The sequence below is a fragment of the Oncorhynchus gorbuscha genome, linkage group LG20 (assembly GCF_021184085.1).
Source record: "Oncorhynchus gorbuscha isolate QuinsamMale2020 ecotype Even-year linkage group LG20, OgorEven_v1.0, whole genome shotgun sequence".
NCBI lineage: Eukaryota > Metazoa > Chordata > Actinopteri > Salmoniformes > Salmonidae > Oncorhynchus > Oncorhynchus gorbuscha.
Window position 1 is genome coordinate 34,190,370 of NC_060192.1, and position 18,305 is coordinate 34,208,674.

At 43.2% G+C, this 18,305-nt stretch overlaps 2 protein-coding genes across 4 annotated transcripts; both read left to right on the top strand.

Moving 5' to 3' along the window:
• Positions 1–475: 475 nt before the first annotated feature.
• ovca2 (OVCA2 serine hydrolase domain containing) lies at positions 476–4,991 on the top strand. Of its 3 annotated transcripts, XM_046317473.1 has the most exons (3): positions 476–665; positions 1,347–1,493; positions 4,153–4,991. In XM_046317473.1, exons 2-3 carry the CDS (start codon positions 1,457–1,459, stop codon positions 4,674–4,676), a joined length of 561 nt encoding a protein of 186 aa, XP_046173429.1. In that variant the 5' UTR covers positions 476–665; positions 1,347–1,456; the 3' UTR covers positions 4,677–4,991. The 3 variants fall into 3 exon arrangements, with proteins under 3 accessions (XP_046173429.1, XP_046173428.1, XP_046173427.1); XM_046317472.1 differs by lacking the exon at positions 476–665 and having other exon boundaries at positions 740–1,493; positions 4,156–4,991; XM_046317471.1 differs by lacking the exon at positions 476–665 and having other exon boundaries at positions 751–1,493.
• A 1,339-nt stretch (positions 4,992–6,330) lies between these two features.
• LOC124007216 (zinc-binding protein A33-like) lies at positions 6,331–17,366 on the top strand. Its single transcript, XM_046317615.1, has 6 exons — positions 6,331–7,044; positions 7,220–7,306; positions 14,295–14,525; positions 14,627–14,649; positions 15,844–15,962; positions 16,210–17,366. The coding sequence occupies exons 1-6, from the start codon at positions 6,655–6,657 to the stop codon at positions 16,764–16,766; spliced, it is 1,407 nt and encodes a 468-aa protein (XP_046173571.1). The 5' UTR covers positions 6,331–6,654; the 3' UTR covers positions 16,767–17,366.
• The last annotated feature ends 939 nt before the right edge of the window (positions 17,367–18,305 follow it).

An 18,305-nucleotide genomic window follows, 5' to 3' on the forward strand; every position in this document is an offset into this window, starting at 1 on the left:
GAGCAGTAAACTCTGTGAATTTGGAAACTAAAAGGTGCTCCTGAGTAAAAATGGACCCTATTTTACTGTGTGACACAATGTGGAGAAAATCGTGCATATGAACAACATATGAACACTGTGTAATACAGATGGGCTAAATAACAATAGGATTTAAATGTATTTTCTAAAGTTGATTATTATAGTTAGAATATTCATATTGTTATTACTATTATTAATAGTAGCATAAATAATGTTTTGTTTTTTGTATTACTGTTGCTACCATAATAACTAGTAATCATTACCTTTAATATTATTTGTGCAATTAAGGCTATTAATGATTATTTTTTTGTAATATTGTTAAACAAAGTTCTCTAACATTTCCTAATAAAATTGAAGGAATTTCAACAATTAGTATTGTTTTTTGCCGTCTTCATTGTGATACTTTTATTTTGAAGTCACGGGCTCTTGCTATGTTTTACCAGTGAATATCGAAGAGGAGAAGCGAGAGCTTTTTCTACGCCCAAAATCCGTCCACGAAAATAAGCCGCCGGAGTGAGGACTTTTAGTATGGAAGGCAGTGAGAGAGTGTCGAATTTGGTCAACAACATTTTTTATTCCCAATTTGCTACGTGAGGCTTGTTTTATTCGAAGTTTCGGAATGGTTAGGTTGTTATGAATGCACTGATGTAAGTGGACGCACTTGGCATTTCTTGTAACTTTGAAACAAGTTGTGGCTGTCATAGAGATAGATAGATAGATAGATAGATAGATAGATAGATAGATAGATAGATAGATAGATAGATAGATAGATAGATAGATAGATAGAGGACTCATCCTGGATATAACACGTGGACGTTGTCATTGAGGGCTTCCACCTTTTTAAAGTAGTCATCTTTTATTGAAAAAAAGCAGTCATCTGGGCTTCCTGTGAGTTGGGAGCAATCAGCCAATGAAGTAGTAAATGGACTACTTTAAAATGGAAATGGAGCCTCAATGGCACGTCCCATGCTGTCACAGACGCTTTAATGGCACAGATAGATCTGGCTTTTCAAAGGTTTATCACCTGGCCAATGCAACGATGATTCCTGTGTTAGCTCGGAACTATGCTATGCCTAGGAACCATCAACTTAGCTTCTGTTTCCAACGACCACTATTTTCAGACGGACCTGTACCACCGGATAAGTTTTCACTTGACAAGGAAACTAACTCCAAAAATAAATTCAGTCTACAAATCAAAGTGCCATAGTGTGGAGTTAACTTAATTGGTAAAAGTACCAATATTTGTAAGATAATAATGCCTAACCAGTCAGTTTAATTAACTAGCTGTCGTTAACTTCCTGCAAACATGGCGACTGTAACTCGAGCAGCACCGCTCCGGATCCTGTGCATACACGGTTACCGACAGAACAGCGGCTCGTTTCGCGAGAAGACTGGGGCCCTACGGAAGCTCCTGAAGAAGTATGTGGAGCTGGTTTACATGAGTGCGCCTCACCGGGTACAGCAAACAGGCGACGGTGGGTCACATTCTGATCCCCAATGTCAACATGACATAACAGTTAACAGTTGGGTGGGGTATTTACAGATGGGCTGTGTACATGTGCAGTGATCGGTAAGCTGCTCTGACAGCTGATGCTTAAAGTTAGTGAGGAAGATATGTCTCCAGCTTCAGTGATTCAGTAATGGTTAAGACCTGGGGAGTTTTTCAGGATAAAAAAAAGAAACGGAATGGAGCTAAGCACAGGCAAAATCCTAGAGAAAAACCTGGTTCAGTCTGCTTTCCACCAGACACTGGGAGATGAATTCACCTTTCAGCAGGACAATAACCTAAAACACAAGGCCAAATCTACACTGGAATTGCTTACCAAGAAGACAGTGAATGTTCCTGAGCGGCCGAGTTACAGTTTTGACTTGAATCTACTTGAAAATCTTTGGCGAGTTCTGAAAATGGTTGTCTTGCAATGATCAATAACCAATTTGACTGAACTTTAGCGAGCTAACTATATAGCCACTAACTATATAGCCACTGAAACAGATTATGTTGTGTTATTTGACATGTCAAATAGTGTTATTTGACCCTACCCACGTTCCATAGAAATCCAGGTTAAGAATGAAATTACTGAACAAATGAACAACGAAACAGCACTGCAAGAAATAGGTTTTGATTATGTTTTACTGGTAGTGGGTACATACGTAAATGCCAACAAAATACATTTTTGGTGTGTGTGTAACCTTTATTTAACTAGGCAAGTCGGTTAAGAACAAATTCTTATTTACAATGGCGGCCCAGTGTCGACACTGGGCCAATTGTGCGCTGCCCTATGGGACTCCCAATCATCGAACCAGGGACTGTAGTAGCAGGGAAAATACTGGATATTTGTGCATTACTAGTTACTATTGTGGCTTAACAACAATGTTGTTGATCCATCCTCAGTTTTCTCCTACCATAGTCATTACACTCTGTAACTGTTTTACAGTCACCATTGGCCTCATGGTGAAATCCCTGAGCGGTTTCCTTCCTCTATGGCATCTGAGTTAGGAAGGACGCCTGTATCGTTGTAGTGACTGGGTGTATTGATACACCAACCAAAGTGTAATCTTCTACACTGCTGCTATTCTCTTATCTATGCGTAGTCACTTTAATAGCTCTACCTACATGTACATATTACCTCAGTACATTGTTATTTACTGCTGCTCTTTAACTATTTGTTATTCTTATCTCTTACTTTTTGGGGGGGGTATTTTCTTAACTGCATTGCTGGTTAAGGGCTTGTAAGTAAGCATTTCAATGTAAGGTTGTATTCGGCGCATGTGACAAATAACAATTCATTTGAATGAATAACTTCACCATTATCAATGGGATTTTCAATATCTTTTTTAATTTATTTTTTACCCATCTACCAACAGGTGCCCTTCTTTGCGTGGTCTTAGTGGTTGAATCCGAGTTTGAAATGTACTGCTCGACTGAGGGACCTTACAGATAATCTTGATAATGTTTACATTTGAGTCATTTAGCGACTTGCAGTAGTGAGTGCATACCTTTTTGTACAGGTCCCCTGTGGGAATCGAACCCACAACCCTGGCGTTGCAATCGCCAACTGAGTCGCATGTGATAAGAGATGAGGTAGTCGTTCAATCATGTTCAACACTATTATTGCACGTGTCCAACATATGTGACATTTTTACTGCTGAACTTATTGACTCAATATGTTTCAGTTTTAAAATGTTTTATTATTTGTAAACATTTAAAATATATATGTTTCCACTTTAACATTATGGGGTATTGTGTCGGCCAGTGCACTTTAACATTATGGGGTATTGTGTCGGCCAGTGCACTTTAACATTATGGGGTATTGTGTCGGCCAGTGCACTTTAACATTATGGGGTATTGTGTCGGCCAGTGCACTTTAACATTATGGGGTATTGTGTCGGCCAGTGACAATAAAATACAACTTTAATCAATTTTAAATTCAGGCTGCTACACAACAACATTTAGTCAAGGGGTGTGAATACTTTCTGAAAGCACAGTGAGTATACCAAACATTAGGAACACCCTCCTAATATTGAGTTGCACCCCTCCCCCATTTGCCCTCAGAACAGCCTTAATTTATCAGGGGGACGGACTCTACAAGGAGTGGAAAGCGTTCTACAGGGAAGCTGGCCCATGTTGACTCCAATGCTTCCCACAGTTGTGTCAAGTTGCCTTGATGTCCTTTGGGTGGTGGACCATTCTTGATACACACGGGAAACCGTTGAGTGTGAAAAAAACAGCATCTATTGTCTTGCCCATTCACCCTCTGAACAGCACACACACACTGTCTCAATTCTTCTTTAACCCGTCTCCTCCCCTTCATTTAAACTGATTTAAAGTGTATTTAACAAGTGACATCAATAAGGGATCATAGCTTTCACCTGGATTCACTGGTCAATCTATGTCATGAAAAGAGCAGGTGTTCTTAATGTTTGGATACTCCGTGAACATTCTGACTGAACAGTGCTGTGAGGATAGGGATTGTTGCGTTACCAACTTTTGGTAATGCATGGCTTTTTGACTGGTACCTATCAGGGTGATCACATACAGATTTAAACTAAATGCAATATCAACTTAGTTTAATACTCTCTTTCTCGCCCTTCTACCCCTCTCTTTTTCTCTCTCTCTTTTCTCTCTGACTCCAGCAGCCCAAGGGAAGGAGAATGAAGTGGGCCCTGGAGGTGACGAGGCCCCCAGGGGATGGTGGTTCTCTGACACCCAGGCTCGGAGCTTCGACGCCGGGCAGCAGTGTCAGGCGAGCCTGGGGCTTGAGGAGAGTGTGGAGGCTGTGAGTACAGCAGTGAAGGACCTGGGCCCGTTTGACGGTGTGCTAGGGTTCAGCCAGGGCGCTGCTCTAGTTGCCATGCTCTGTTCTATACAGGAGCAGAATCTAGAACCACAATTCCAGTTCCGCTTCGCTATCCTGGTGGCCGGGTTCCGGAGTGCTTGTTTGGAACACCAGGGGTTCTATGGCAGCCCTGCTCCACTCGCCATCCCGTCCCTGCACGTCTTCGGACAGGAAGACCAGGTCATTTCTGATAGGATGAGCCGGGAGCTCCTTCCCCTGTTCCAGGAGCCTCAGGTGCTGACTCATCCTGGTGGCCATTTTGTGCCAGCGGCCTCGGCACACAGACAGACTTATCAGGAGTTTCTCAAGAGGTTTCAGTAGGGGAAGGAGAAGCATGGAAATTATTCCATCCTAGAAGTTTCAGAGGAGGTAAATGTCTGAAAATGAAGAAAATAACTTCATGTGGATGTTGCTCATCCAAAGACTGCAAGTAACGAGAATGTTGATTTAAGTTAACACGGTTATCAGGTGTATCCAGAAATTGTAAAAATATTTTATTGGAAAGTGTCTTTAATTTTCATACAATGTTAGTAGGCTACCACAGTAACAAAATGACTCCATAACAATTCTATTGTCATTCTCAGGGGGGGTATAACATTTTTGTTGAAAAATAAATTCCAATAAACATTGACATTTATTTTGCCTGATTGTGTTGCATTCTATGACAAGATTCTTGATAATGCTATCCGCTCACCAACACCAACCCTGCCATCACTTACCATTATGTAAATCTAAGTGTTATGTAATGCATGGCATGAAGACCTGTGGTTCATTTCAAACTAAAGTGTACTACACCTGTTGCATTGTGACAAATAACATTTGATTCACTGACGGCTCACAGTGAAGACTAGTAGCCAGTTGATGTGATAACTGTCTTGTGGGTTGACAGAAATACTTTCCCTAAAACCTTCTCAAGTAAATGTTAACTGCAAAGTTGTCTTACCAGGTGGACGTATATAATAAGTATATCATCTGTTTCTATTATTTGTTATTTGCAAACTTTGCTATGAAATGAGCAGCAGTACAGAACCATCACTAGACCTGCACATTAGATGAAAAATTCCTCACTTGCTAGATGCACAATTAAAGGGGAATTAGTCCAAAATCTAAAAGCGATATTTTTCTTCCATGGTCTTCTAATGTGATTTAAGCATTGACATTGACTCAGGACATCCAATTGTGCTGTTTCTCTACAAACAATTGGAATTTGAGAGTGAAAACCCCCCCAAAAATCTAAAAACAGAAAAAATAAAATTCGGGGAAAATATACAACGTAATTTGGGGAAGAAATCACATTTTATAGAGCCCCCACTTAGTTGTTTATTAACCATTCTTTTAGCAGGAATAATGACAGAAAACAGTGCAGCACTGTCTTGTACACTTTAAGGACCCAGAGAAGAATGTGCCTATTTGAAGACAGAGTTCACGGAAGAACCGTATGTAAGAAGGACAGTTGCAATTGTGGTGGGGATCATGATCCTGAGTTCATGGATTGCCCTGTAAGGGTGAAATTGAGGTGGCAGAAGTTAAAGCGGTCAATCGAATCTCCTATGACGAGGCAATTCAAATAATTGAGAAAACAAGTGATGCTAGTGAAGATATGGTGGTGGATACACCACAGCATGTAGTAAATGTTTGCCGCCAGACAAAAAATAACATGCGTGTTAAAAAGTTGGATTTTGTTGCGTTATAAACTGTACAGCACAAGTCTCAAATAAGTCGAAGAAACTGGACATTATTATGGCTGTGGCAGAAACGTTTTTGAAAATGAAGACCTACAAGGCGTCGGAAAACCCGCGCTCCCAGGTTCACCTGGAGCCTGTGTATGGATCAGATCTGTTTTATTTGTTTTTAACATATTTTTTTTTGTTGGTAGGTACGTTTTTTGGGGGGTTGAATCATGTTCCTATCCCGCATAGTAGATAGCGGTATGTATGTGTGATCGTTAATATACCATAGAGAAAAAAGGCTTCCAAAAATCCGTGAACCGGAAGTACTTAGTTATTCTTGCATGCGTCACGGCAGTATGAGACAACACTCCTATCGTTTGTTTGCGGATGGCCATAACATTATAGAGGAAGAGTCACAATAACAACACAGCTCACTTGCCTTCACAGCAAAGAAGTTAACTTTATTGTATTACTCGATGCGTTGCAAGTGTAAGCTACATGTGTTACAAACAATACGTCAAGAAACAATAACGAAGCAGCTTGTTTGAGTTAGCAGCGAAACTCACGTGAAAGTTTGCCAGGACGGCTGTTATTTTTCCCGAAGGAAGACGTTGGATTTGAGGGGGAAAATGGCCACCACATCTTCTCTTCCAGAGGAGGACCTCACCTGTCCCGTATGCCGAGACATCTTCAGAGACCCAGTCATCCTGTTGTGTAGCCACAGCTTCTGTAAAGACTGTATACATGGCTACTGGAGGGAGAGAGAAGTGAAGGAATGTCCAGTTTGTAGGAAAAGATCAAAACTCAGTGATGCACCCCTCAACCGGGCTTTGAAGAACCTCTGTGAGGCCTACTCAAAGGAGAAAGCATCTGCAGGTGTCCTCTGCAGTCTGCATGGGGAGAAATACAAACTTTTCTGTCGTGACCACGGACAACCTGCTTGCCTGGTGTGCCAGACTTCTGAGTTACACACAAACCACACGTTCTGCCCCATGGACGAAGCTGCCAAAGAATATAAGGTGAGTGAGAAATAAAAACTGTGTGGCAATAGAATAAATGCCTGTTACATTTAGCTTTTTCTTACAACAAGCAACAATTACTGAACACCACTGCTTAGTGTAGGTGCTGATGCCCTTTAGAGAAAATGTTTTCTCAGTAACCTGATATATTTAAAATATTACTGTTTCTTTCCAGGAGTCTGTGCTGAAGCTCCTACAGAACAAACTGGAGGTCCTTGAGGCAGACAGTCGAAATTGTGTTCAAACGGTAGATACTATCACGGTAAGAGCTGGGAGACAGATACTGTCACGGTAAGAGCTGGGAGACAGATACTGTCACGGTTAGAGCTGGGAGGCAGATACTGTCACGGTAAGAGCTGGGAGACAGATACTGTCACGGTAAGAGCTGGGAGACAGATACTGTCACGGTAAGAGCTGGGAGACAGATACTGTCACGGTAAGAGCTGGGAGACAGATACTGTCACGGTAAGAGCTGGGAGGCAGATACTGTCACGGTAAGAGCTGGGAGGCAGATACTGTCACGGTAAGAGCTGGGAGACAGATACTGTCACGGTAAGAGCTGGGAGACAGATACTGTCACGGTAAGAGCTGGGAGACAGATACTGTCACGGTAAGAGCTGGGAGACAGATACTGTCACGGTAAGAGCTGGGAGGCGGATACTGTCACGGTAAGAGCTGGGAGACGGATACTGTCACGGTAAGAGCTGGGAGACAGATACTGTCACGGTAAGAGCTGGGAGACAGATACTGTCACGGTAAGAGCTGGGAGACAGATACTGTCACGGTAAGAGCTGGGAGACAGATACTGTCACGGTAAGAGCTGGGAGGCAGATACTGTCACGGTAAGAGCTGGGAGGCAGATACTGTCACGGTAAGAGCTAGGAGGCAGATACTGTCACGGTAAGAGCTGGGAGGCAGATACTGTCACGGTAAGAGCTGGGAGGCAGATACTGTCACGGTAAGAGCTGGGAGGCAGATACTGTCACGGTAAGAGCTGGGAGACAGATACTGTCACGGTAAGAGCTGGGAGACAGATACTGTCACGGTAAGAGCTGGGAGACAGATACTGTCACGGTAAGAGCTGGGAGACAGATACTGTCACGGTAAGAGCTGGGAGACAGATACTGTCACGGTAAGAGCTGGGAGACAGATACTGTCACGGTAAGAGCTGGGAGACAGATACTGTCACGGTAAGAGCTGGGAGACAGATACTGTCACGGTAAGAGCTGGGAGACAGATACTGTCACGGTAAGAGCTGGGAGACAGATACTGTCACGGTAAGAGCTGGGAGACAGATACTGTCACGGTAAGAGCTGGGAGACAGATACTGTCACGGTAAGAGCTGGGAGACAGATACTGTCACGGTAAGAGCTGGGAGACAGATACTGTCACGGTAAGAGCTGGGAGACAGATACTGTCACGGTAAGAGCTGGGAGACAGATACTGTCACGGTAAGAGCTGGGAGACAGATACTGTCACGGTAAGAGCTGGGAGACGGATACTGTCACGGTAAGAGCTGGGAGACGGATACTGTCACGGTAAGAGCTGGGAGACGGATACTGTCACGGTAAGAGCTGGGAGACGGATACTGTCACGGTAAGAGCTGGGATACTGATACTGTCACGGTAAGAGCTGGGAGACGGATACTATCTCACGGTAAGAGCTGGGAGACGGATACTATCTCACGGTAAGAGCTGGGAGGCGGATACTATCACGGTAAGAGCGGGGCGGCAGGGTAGCCTAGTGGTTAGAGCGTTGGACTAGTAAACGAAAGGTTGGAAGTTCAAATCCCAGAGTTGACAGGGTACAAATCTGTTGTTCTGCCCCTGAACGGGCAGTTCTGTTCCTAGGCTGTCATTGAAATAATCTGTCATTCTGCCCCTGAACAGGCAGTTAACCCACTGTTCCTAGATCAGTTAACTCACTGTTCCTAGATCAGTTAACCCACTGTTCCTAGGCAGTCATTTAAAATAATAATTTGTTCTTAACTGACTTGCCTAGTTAAATAAAGGTCAAATCAAAAAATAACTGAGTGGCTTTTATGTTTCTGTGTAGAGTTTCACTCAGCCAGCAGATCTGACTAGCTTGCTTACAGCTGCACAATGGTCAGACAGACTTCCTGTGTAGATTAAGACACCGCAGAGCCAGGCCTCCCGAGTGGCATAGCGATCTAAGGCGTCACTACAGACCCGGGGTTGATCCCAGGCTGTGTCACAACCGGCCGTGATCGAGAGTCCCATAGGGCGGCACACAATTGGCCCAGCATCGTCCGGGTTAGGGGAGAGTTTGGCTGGGGGGGCTTTTACTTGGCTCATCGTGCTCTAGGCACCCCTTGTGGCAGGCCGGCGCCTGCAGGCTGACTTCGGTTGTCAGTTGAACAGTGTTTCCTCCGATACATTGATGCTGCTGCCATCCGAGTTGAGGGCGTGTGTTGAGGCGCAGTTTGGTGGGTCATTTTTCAGAGGACACATGACTCGACCTTCGCCTCGCCCGTTGGAGAGTTGCAGCGATGAGACGATCAAAATTGAGGAGAAAAAGTGGGTAAAATACAAATGTGTATCTATCTATAAATATCTCACATAAACACACACACACAGTACCAGTCAAAAGTTTGGGCACCTACTCATTCCATTTAAAAAAAATTATAATAATGAAGACATCAACACTATGAAATAGCACACATGGAATCATGTAGTAACCAAAAAACTGTTAAACAAATCAAAATATATTTGAGATTCTTCAAAGTAGCCACCCTTTGCCTTGATGACAGCTTTGCACACTCTTGGCATTCCTTGGACTGCATCAGAAAAACAACCCACTCCTTTAGTCACAGTTCAAATCACACCCCTCTCACAGGGAATCTTACTAAACTCACATACACGTGAGAAGGGAGAGACTCTTCGTCAAAAAACAATAGAATGGATGGAGTGGGCTTCCTCTTTCCATGTGAGTCATTCGGTATCCACCAACCAGTTGATCCAATTCGTCACGTATATCCTATGCATTCGATTCTAGCTTCACCCCAGAGATGACACTCATGATAGGTTCCCTGCATTGAGGATCCTCACACAGCACATTTCCAACCTATATCTTCTAGAGGTGCAGAGCACTCTCCTTCTGTTCCATAGATGCACAGAAAACCAAAATAAGCCCATTTCTCGTTACTCTCACCAATGTAGCCTTATCCAACGCATCCATGATTTTTATAGACTTCAAACTGATCTCCTGGGTAGTGATCTCCTGGGTAGTGATCTCCTGGGTAGTGATCTCCTGGGTAGTGATCTCCTGGGTAGTGATCTCCTGGGTAGTGATCTCCTGGGTAGTGATCTCCTGGGTAGTGATCTCCTGATCTCCTGGGTACTGATCTCCTGGGTAGTGATCTCCTGGGTAGTGATCTCCTGGGTAGTGATCTCCTGGGTAGTGATCTCCTGGGTACTGATCTCCTGGGTACTGATCTCCTGGGTACTGATCTCCTGGGTAGTGATCTCCTGGGTACTGATCTCCTGGGTAGTGATCTCCTGGGTAGTGATCTCCTGGGTACTGATCTCCTGGGTACTGATCTCCTGGGTAGTGATCTCCTGGGTAGTGATCTCCTGGGTAGTGATCTCCTGGGTACTGATCTCCTGGGTACTGATCTCCTGGGTAGTGATCTCCTGGGTAGTGATCTCCTGGGTAACACCAATCCTTATTTCCTTTTGTATTCACCACTGTAATATAATTCTTCTCACTCATCTCCATTCGACACGCCATTTGATTCAAAGTAGAACATCCATTTGCACCATTTCCCCTTTCAACATCACATTTCCAGCACATCGCCTTGAACAACAAAGTAGCTGATAGTCTGACACTGCCTTTCCAAAATGGCTGCTGTGGCTTCTGCTACCTAGCAGGAGGACTAAAGGGGCAGTTTTACAGAACTAGAAGTTGTTCAATCTTGGTGTAACAGATGGGATCATTCGGAGTACAAGGTCTTTTTTCATCCTTGGGTTGAGGTATGTTTTCTGGGCCATATCTCCCATACTCTGCTGTTGACCTAACCAGGAAGTCTATCTGACCATAGTGCATCTGTAAGCAAGCGGGCCATATCTGCTGGCTAAGTTTCCCTTCGTTCCCTGGATTTGTGGCTGAACCGTATGACCTTAAAGAATAACAATAGTAGGGTTACAAAATGCCCTGGTTTGAGAATTACTGTATTTCCACCTCACTCCCTCTCTTCCAGATATCTTCCAACCAGGATTTCTGGTAAACCAGGGAATTGTTTTTAAATTTAGGGACATTTTCCAAATAGTAAATAGTAATATTATAAATTTATTGGGCTGAAATAATAGGTGCTGGTACTAATCACAGTTTAGAGCCAATATTCTATGAGGTGTCTGTAGTGAGAAGCAGTAGAATATTTGAGGTGCCGGTACTCCACTGGTGTGCACCCGTACGTATGCAGACATTCATGCCAGGCGGCGTCTGAACCTCCAGCCACCCGACACATGGACTGTTCTCTTTTCTCCCGTCTGGCAGACGGTACCGCTTCATAAAGGCTCAGACAAACGGACTCCTAAATGGCTTCTATCCCCTGGCTGTGAGTCTGTTAAATGGCTACTACTGTGCTCCCTCTCCCACAGACTATCCACACTGACTCTGGCCATTCACAGGTCCCTACCTGGCAAATAAATATTCCATAAGCACAAAAAGCTTATTTCTCTCATATTTTGTGCACATTTCTTTACATCCCTGTTAGTGAGCATTTCTCCTTTGCCAAGATTATCCATCCACCGGACAGGTGTGGAATATTAAGAAGCTGATTAAAGCGCATGATCATTACACAGGTGCAGTAATTTGGCAGTATGGGGGGGGGGGGGGGTATTTCTGTCTGTAATAAATCACTTTTGTATGGGAAAAAACCCAAATTGTTATTTTTGGCTGGGCCTGGCTCCCCAGTGGGTGGGCCCCAGCCCATTTGTGTGAAATGCATTGCTTTTTCAATTGACTGATTTCCTTCTATGAACTAACTCAGTAAAAATAGAAATTGTTGCATGTTTTTTTCCCCTGTGTGTATGTACAGTCGGAAGTTTACGTACACCTTAGCCAAATACATTCAAACTCATTCTTTCACAATTCCTAACATTTCATCCTAGTATAAAGACCCTGTCTTAGGTCAGTTAAGATCACCACTTTATTTTAAGAATTTGAAATGTCAGAATAATAGTAGAGAGAATGATTTATTTCAGCTTTTATTACTTTCATCACATTCCCAGTGGGTCAGAAGTTACATACACTCAATTAGTATTTGGTAGCATTGCCTTTAAATTGTTTAACTTGGGTCAAACGTTTTGGGTATCCTTCCACAAGCTTCCCACAATAAGTTGGGTGAATTTTGGCCCATTCCTCCTGACAGAGCTGGTGTAACTGAGTCAGGTTTGTAGGCCTCCTTGCTCGCACACACATTTTCAGTTCTGCCCACACATTTTCTATGGGATTGATGTCAGGGCTTTGTGATGGCCACTCCAATACCTTGACTTTGTTGTCCTTAAGCCATTTTGCCACAACTTTGGAAGTATGCTTGGGGTCATTGTCCATTTGGAAGACAGACTTGCGACCAAGCTTTAACTTCCTGACTGATGTTTTGAGATGTTGCTTCAATATATCCACATTTTCCTGCCCTCATGATGCCATCTATTATGTGAAGTGCACCAGTCCCTCCTGTAGCAAAGCACCCTCACAACATGATGCTGCCTCCCCTGTGCTTCACGGTTGGGATGGTGTTCTTCGGCTTGCAAGCCCTCCCCCTTTTTCCTCCAAACATAAAGATGGTCATTATGGCCAAACAGTTCTATTTTTGTAAAAGTACGGTCTTTGTCCCCATGTGCAGTTGAAAACCGTAGTCTGGCTTTTTTTTGTGGCGGTTTTGGAGCAGTGGCATCTTCCTTGCTGAGTCTTTCGCGTTATGTCGATATAGGACTCGTTTTACTTTTTTACATTTTTATTCTGAGGTCTTGGCTGATGTCTTTTGATTGTCCCATGATGTCAAGTGGAGAGGCGCTGAGTTTGAAGGTTGGCCTTGAAATACATCCACAGGTACACCGTTATGTCGATATAGGACTCGTTTTACTGTGGATATAGATACTTTTGTACCTGTTTCCTCCAGCATCTTCACAAGGTCCTTTGCTGGTGTTCTGGGATTGATTTGCACTTTTCACACCAAAGTACGTTCATCTCTAGGAGACAGAATGCGTCTCCTTCCTGCGCAGTATGACGGCTGCGTGGTCCAATGGTGTTTATACTTGCACACTATTGTTTGTACAGATGAACATGGTACCTTCCGGTGTTTGGAAATTGCTCCCAAGGATGAACCAGACTTGTCAAGGTGGCTGGTTTCTTTTGATTTTCCTATGATGTCAAGCAAAGAGGCACTGAGTTTGAAGGTAGGCCTTGAAATATATCCACAGGTACACCTCCAATTGACTCAAATTATGTCAATTAGCCTATCAGAAACTTTTAATGCCATGACATGATTTTCTGGAGTTTTCCAAGCTGTTTAAAGGCAGTAAACTTCTGACCCACTGGAAAAGATCTGTCTGTAAACAATTGTTTGAAAAATGACTTATGCACAAATTAATGTCCTAACCGACATGCCAAAACTATAGTTTGTTAACAAGAAAATTGTGGAGTGTTTGAAAAACGAGTTTTAATGACTCCAAAATGTGTGAATGAAAACCTCCAACTTCAAGTGTGCGTGTATATATTCCTGTTACCAGTCACTATTCAGCCCTGTTTACATGTATGTATACACAACCACTCCAGTTCCCCTGAACATTGAATAAGGTACTGACACTGACCTGTATATACAACCACTCCAGTTCCCCTGAACATTGAATAAGGTACTGACCTGTATATACTTGCATTCTTGTTTCTTTAACTCACATATCTAATCATCTTCATTATTATCTATATTAGTATTTTATGTATTATCTATTTAAATTATCTAAATTATTTATCTCCATATCTGTATTTTTATTATTAGCATCTAAATTATCTTTATTATCTAAATTATTTATATTATTAGCATCTAAATTATTGTCTTTTCTATTTTATTAGTAGTTTTATATTAGTATCTAAATTATTATAATCATCACTGCATTGTTGGGAAAGAGCTCTCAAGGTACGAATTTCATTGTGCTGTATAACACCTGTTGTATCCCGTGCACATGGTGAATAAACTAAAACTCATTCAAGCTCTGGATGTTTGTCTTCAGAGCCAGGCCCTGTCCACAGAGAGGAAAATAAGGGAACAGTTTGAGGAGCTTCACCAGTTTCTACGGAATGAAACGGTAGTCAGGATAGCTGCCCTGAAGCAGGAAGAAGACAACAAGAGTCAAATGATCATGAGGAAGATTGAGGAGATGAACAGAGAGATCTCGTCCCTTTCTGACACCATCCAAACCCTAGAGGAAGAGCTAGGGGCTGAAAACATTTCTTTGCTACAGGTAAGAAACAAAAATGAAAGATCTCCCTCTGTTTTAAGTAGAGATGAAACTTCTACATCTTGATAATGTCATGTCTAATCTGACACTTTGTTCTCCTGCAGGACTACGAGGTCATCAAGAAAAGGTAAGGGATCTTCCTCTTGTTTCTATCCCCTCTGTGGTTCTGAACCCAACCCTACAGCAGCACTGACTCCCTCTAACCTGTACCCCCGCTCACTGATTCGGTACCGGTACCACATGTACATAGCCTCGTTATTGTTACTTTTTGTTTTTTTTACTTTAGTTTATTTGGTAAATCTTTTCTTAACTCTTCTTGAACTACACTGTTGGTGAAGGGCTTGTATTCAGCATTTCATGGTAAAGTCTTCACCTGTTGTATTCAGCATTTCATGGTAAAGTCTTCACCTGTTGTATTCAGCATTTCATGGTAAAGTCTTCACCTGTTGTATTCAGCATTTCATGGTAAAGTCTTCACCTGTTGTATTCAGCATTTCATGGTAAAGTCTTCACCTGTTGTATTCAGCATTTCATGGTAAAGTCTTCACCTGTTGTATTCAGCATTTCATGGTAAAGTCTTCACCTGTTGTATTCAGCATTTCATGGTAAAGTCTTCACCTGTTGTATTCAGCATTTCATGGTAAAGTCTTCACCTGTTGTATTCAGCATTTCATGGTAAAGTCTTCACCTGTTGTATTCAGCATTTCATGGTAAAGTCTTCACCTGTTGTATTCAGCATTTCATGGTAAAGTCTTCACCTGTTGTATTCAGCATTTCATGGTAAAGTCTTCACCTGTTGTATTCAGCATTTCATGGTAAAGTCTTCACCTGTTGTATTCAGCATTTCATGGTAAAGTCTTCACCTGTTGTATTCAGCATTTCATGGTAAAGTCTTCACCTGTTGTATTCAGCATTTCATGGTAAAGTCTTCACCTGTTGTATTCAGCATTTCATGGTAAAGTCTTCACCTGTTGTATTCAGCATTTCATGGTAAAGTCTTCACCTGTTGTATTCAGCATTTCATGGTAAAGTCTTCACCTGTTGTATTCAGCATTTCATGGTAAAGTCTTCACCTGTTGTATTCAGCATTTCATGGTAAAGTCTTCACCTGTTGTATTCAGCATTTCATGGTAAAGTCTTCACCTGTTGTATTCAGCATTTCATGGTAAAGTCTTCACCTGTTGTATTCAGCATTTCATGGTAAAGTCTTCACCTGTTGTATTCGGTGCACTTGACAAATAAAGTTTGATTTCATGTTCTCTCCCCTCTGTGGTTCTGAACCCAACCCTACAGCAGCACTGACTCCTTAATGTTCTCCCAGAGTTCAGTGCATATTGCCAGATCCAGAGAGGGTTTCAGGGGCGCTGATTCATGTGGCCAGACACCTTGGCAACCTGCAGTTCAGAGTCTGGAAGAACATGCAGGAAATTGTTGAGTACAGTGAGTACTATTTTATGATGATAATAATACATACATAGGACTTATATAGAGCTTTAAGGACCCAAAGACTCTTTACAATTATATAGAATAAAATATACAAGTTAAAACAACAAACAATATCACACTTATTTCAATATGTGTAAATCACGGGACGCAACACTGAAGGGGAAAAAAAGTTGTCCGTTTTGTATAAACATGACTACGAGTTCCCACTTTAAAATAATCTGTGTTCTCTCTCTCCTCTCAGCTCCTGTGATTCTGGATCCCAACACTGCTCACCCAGATCTCATCCTGTCTGGTGACCTGACCAGCTTCACATGCAGACTCAGTGATGACCAACAGCAGCTTCCTGACAACCCAGAGAGGTTTAAACACCGCTATGCTGTCCTGGGCTCCGAGGGCTTCAGCTCGGGGACACACAGTTGGGACGTAGAGGTTGGGGACAGCAAAGAGTGGGCAGTAGGTGTAGCCATAGAGTCTTGCGATAGGAAGGAGACGTCTCGGTGGCATATTAGTGGAGTCTGGTATGTACTCTCAAGAGAAGGGAGTGACTATATTGACCAAGTGTCACCGAATGCATGTTACTGTCTTGAACCCTTTAAAGTGAAACCCCAGAGGATCCGAGTGCAGCTGGACTGGGACAAAGAAACGGTGTCACTTTCTGATCCTGTCAATAACCAACGCATTGGGTGTTTCTTCAAAAACCCTCAAATATTTTCACTGAGTTTCACTGAGAGAATTTTTCCGTTCCTCAGTGGGGACTATGTCAGGGTTATGCCAGTGAAGGCCTCTGTAACAGTATAGTACAGTTAGAGCTGATCATTACACACGTCGGGGCTCCTGTGAAAACAAAACTACAAGCTAAAAGGCAATTGACACCAGCGATTGCTGTGGGAACCATTGTTGACCAATTTCAAATGCATTAATTGAAATGAATCAGTTGGTTCATTTTAATGCGTCTTAATATCAGTAAACCCTTGTCTGATAGACATGAGAACTGCGGGTTTAGTTCTGTTTGCTGTTTTTCAGTGATTGTGCCTGCTGCTGAATCTCTTTCAACGTCGACTTAATGGGACAGATTTGGAATATATCGGGGGTTTTCCATTTTGAATGCCAGGTGTACTGAACACAGATATCCTCGTTGGACTTTTGAACAGTTTGTCTAGAGAAATGTTACTGTTGTTCAGTTAATCTTCTAGTGAAGTATCCGCTAACCAAGTATGATACGGCAATCTGTCAGTCAATGACATTCATTAATTAGTTGATGCAACACTACCTTTGACTCAGCCAGGCTTTGACTGAGATCCCACTCCCCCTCTCTCCCACTTCCTCTCCAAAGATCCGACTCTCTCCCACTTCCCCTCCAAAGATCCGACTCCCTCCCACTTCCTCTCCAAAGATCTGGCTCTCTCCCACTTCCTCTCCAAAGATCTGACTCCCTCCCACTTCCTCTCCAAAGATCTGACTCCCTCCCACTTCCTCTCCAAAGATCTGACTCCCTCCCACTTCCTCTCCAAAGATCTGACTCCCTCCCACTTCCTCTCCAAAGATCTGACTCCCTCCCACTTCCTCTCCAAAGATCTGACTCCCTCCCACTTCCTCTCCAAAGATCTGACTCCCTCCCACTTCCTCTCCAAAGATCTGACTCCCTCCCACTTCCTCTCCAAAGATCTGACTCCCTCCCACTTCCTCTCCAAAGATCTGACTCCCTCCCACTTCCTCTCCAAAGATCTGACTCCCTCCCACTTCCTCTCCAAAGATCTGACTCCCTCCCACTTCCTCTCCAAAGATCTGACTCCCTCTCACTTCCTCCAAAGATCTGACTCCCTCTCACTTCCTCCAAAGATCTGACTCCCTCTCACTTCCTCCAAAGATCTGACTCCCTCTCACTTCCTCTCCAAAGATCTGACTCCCTCTCACTTCCCCTCCAAAGATCTGACTCCCTCTCACTTCCCCTCCAAAGATCTGACTCCCTCTCACTTCCCCTCCAAAGATCTGACTCCCTCGCACTTCCCCTCCAAAGATCTGACTCCCTCTCACTTCCCCTCCAAAGATCTGACTCCCTCGCACTTCCCCTCCAAAGATCTGACTCCCTCGCACTTCCCCTCCAAAGATCTGACTCCCTCGCACTTCCCCTCCAAAGATCTGACTCCCTCGCACTTCCCCTCCAAAGATCTGACTCCCTCGCACTTCCCCTCCAAAGATCTGACTCCCTCTCACTTCCCCTCCAAAGATCTGACTCCCTCTCACTTCCTGAATTCATCCTTCTGGTTTTTTATTTACTGTTTTGTTTATTTAGCCTTTTTAAGCGCTTTGAGGTTTCTTCTCTATCAGTAATGGTCT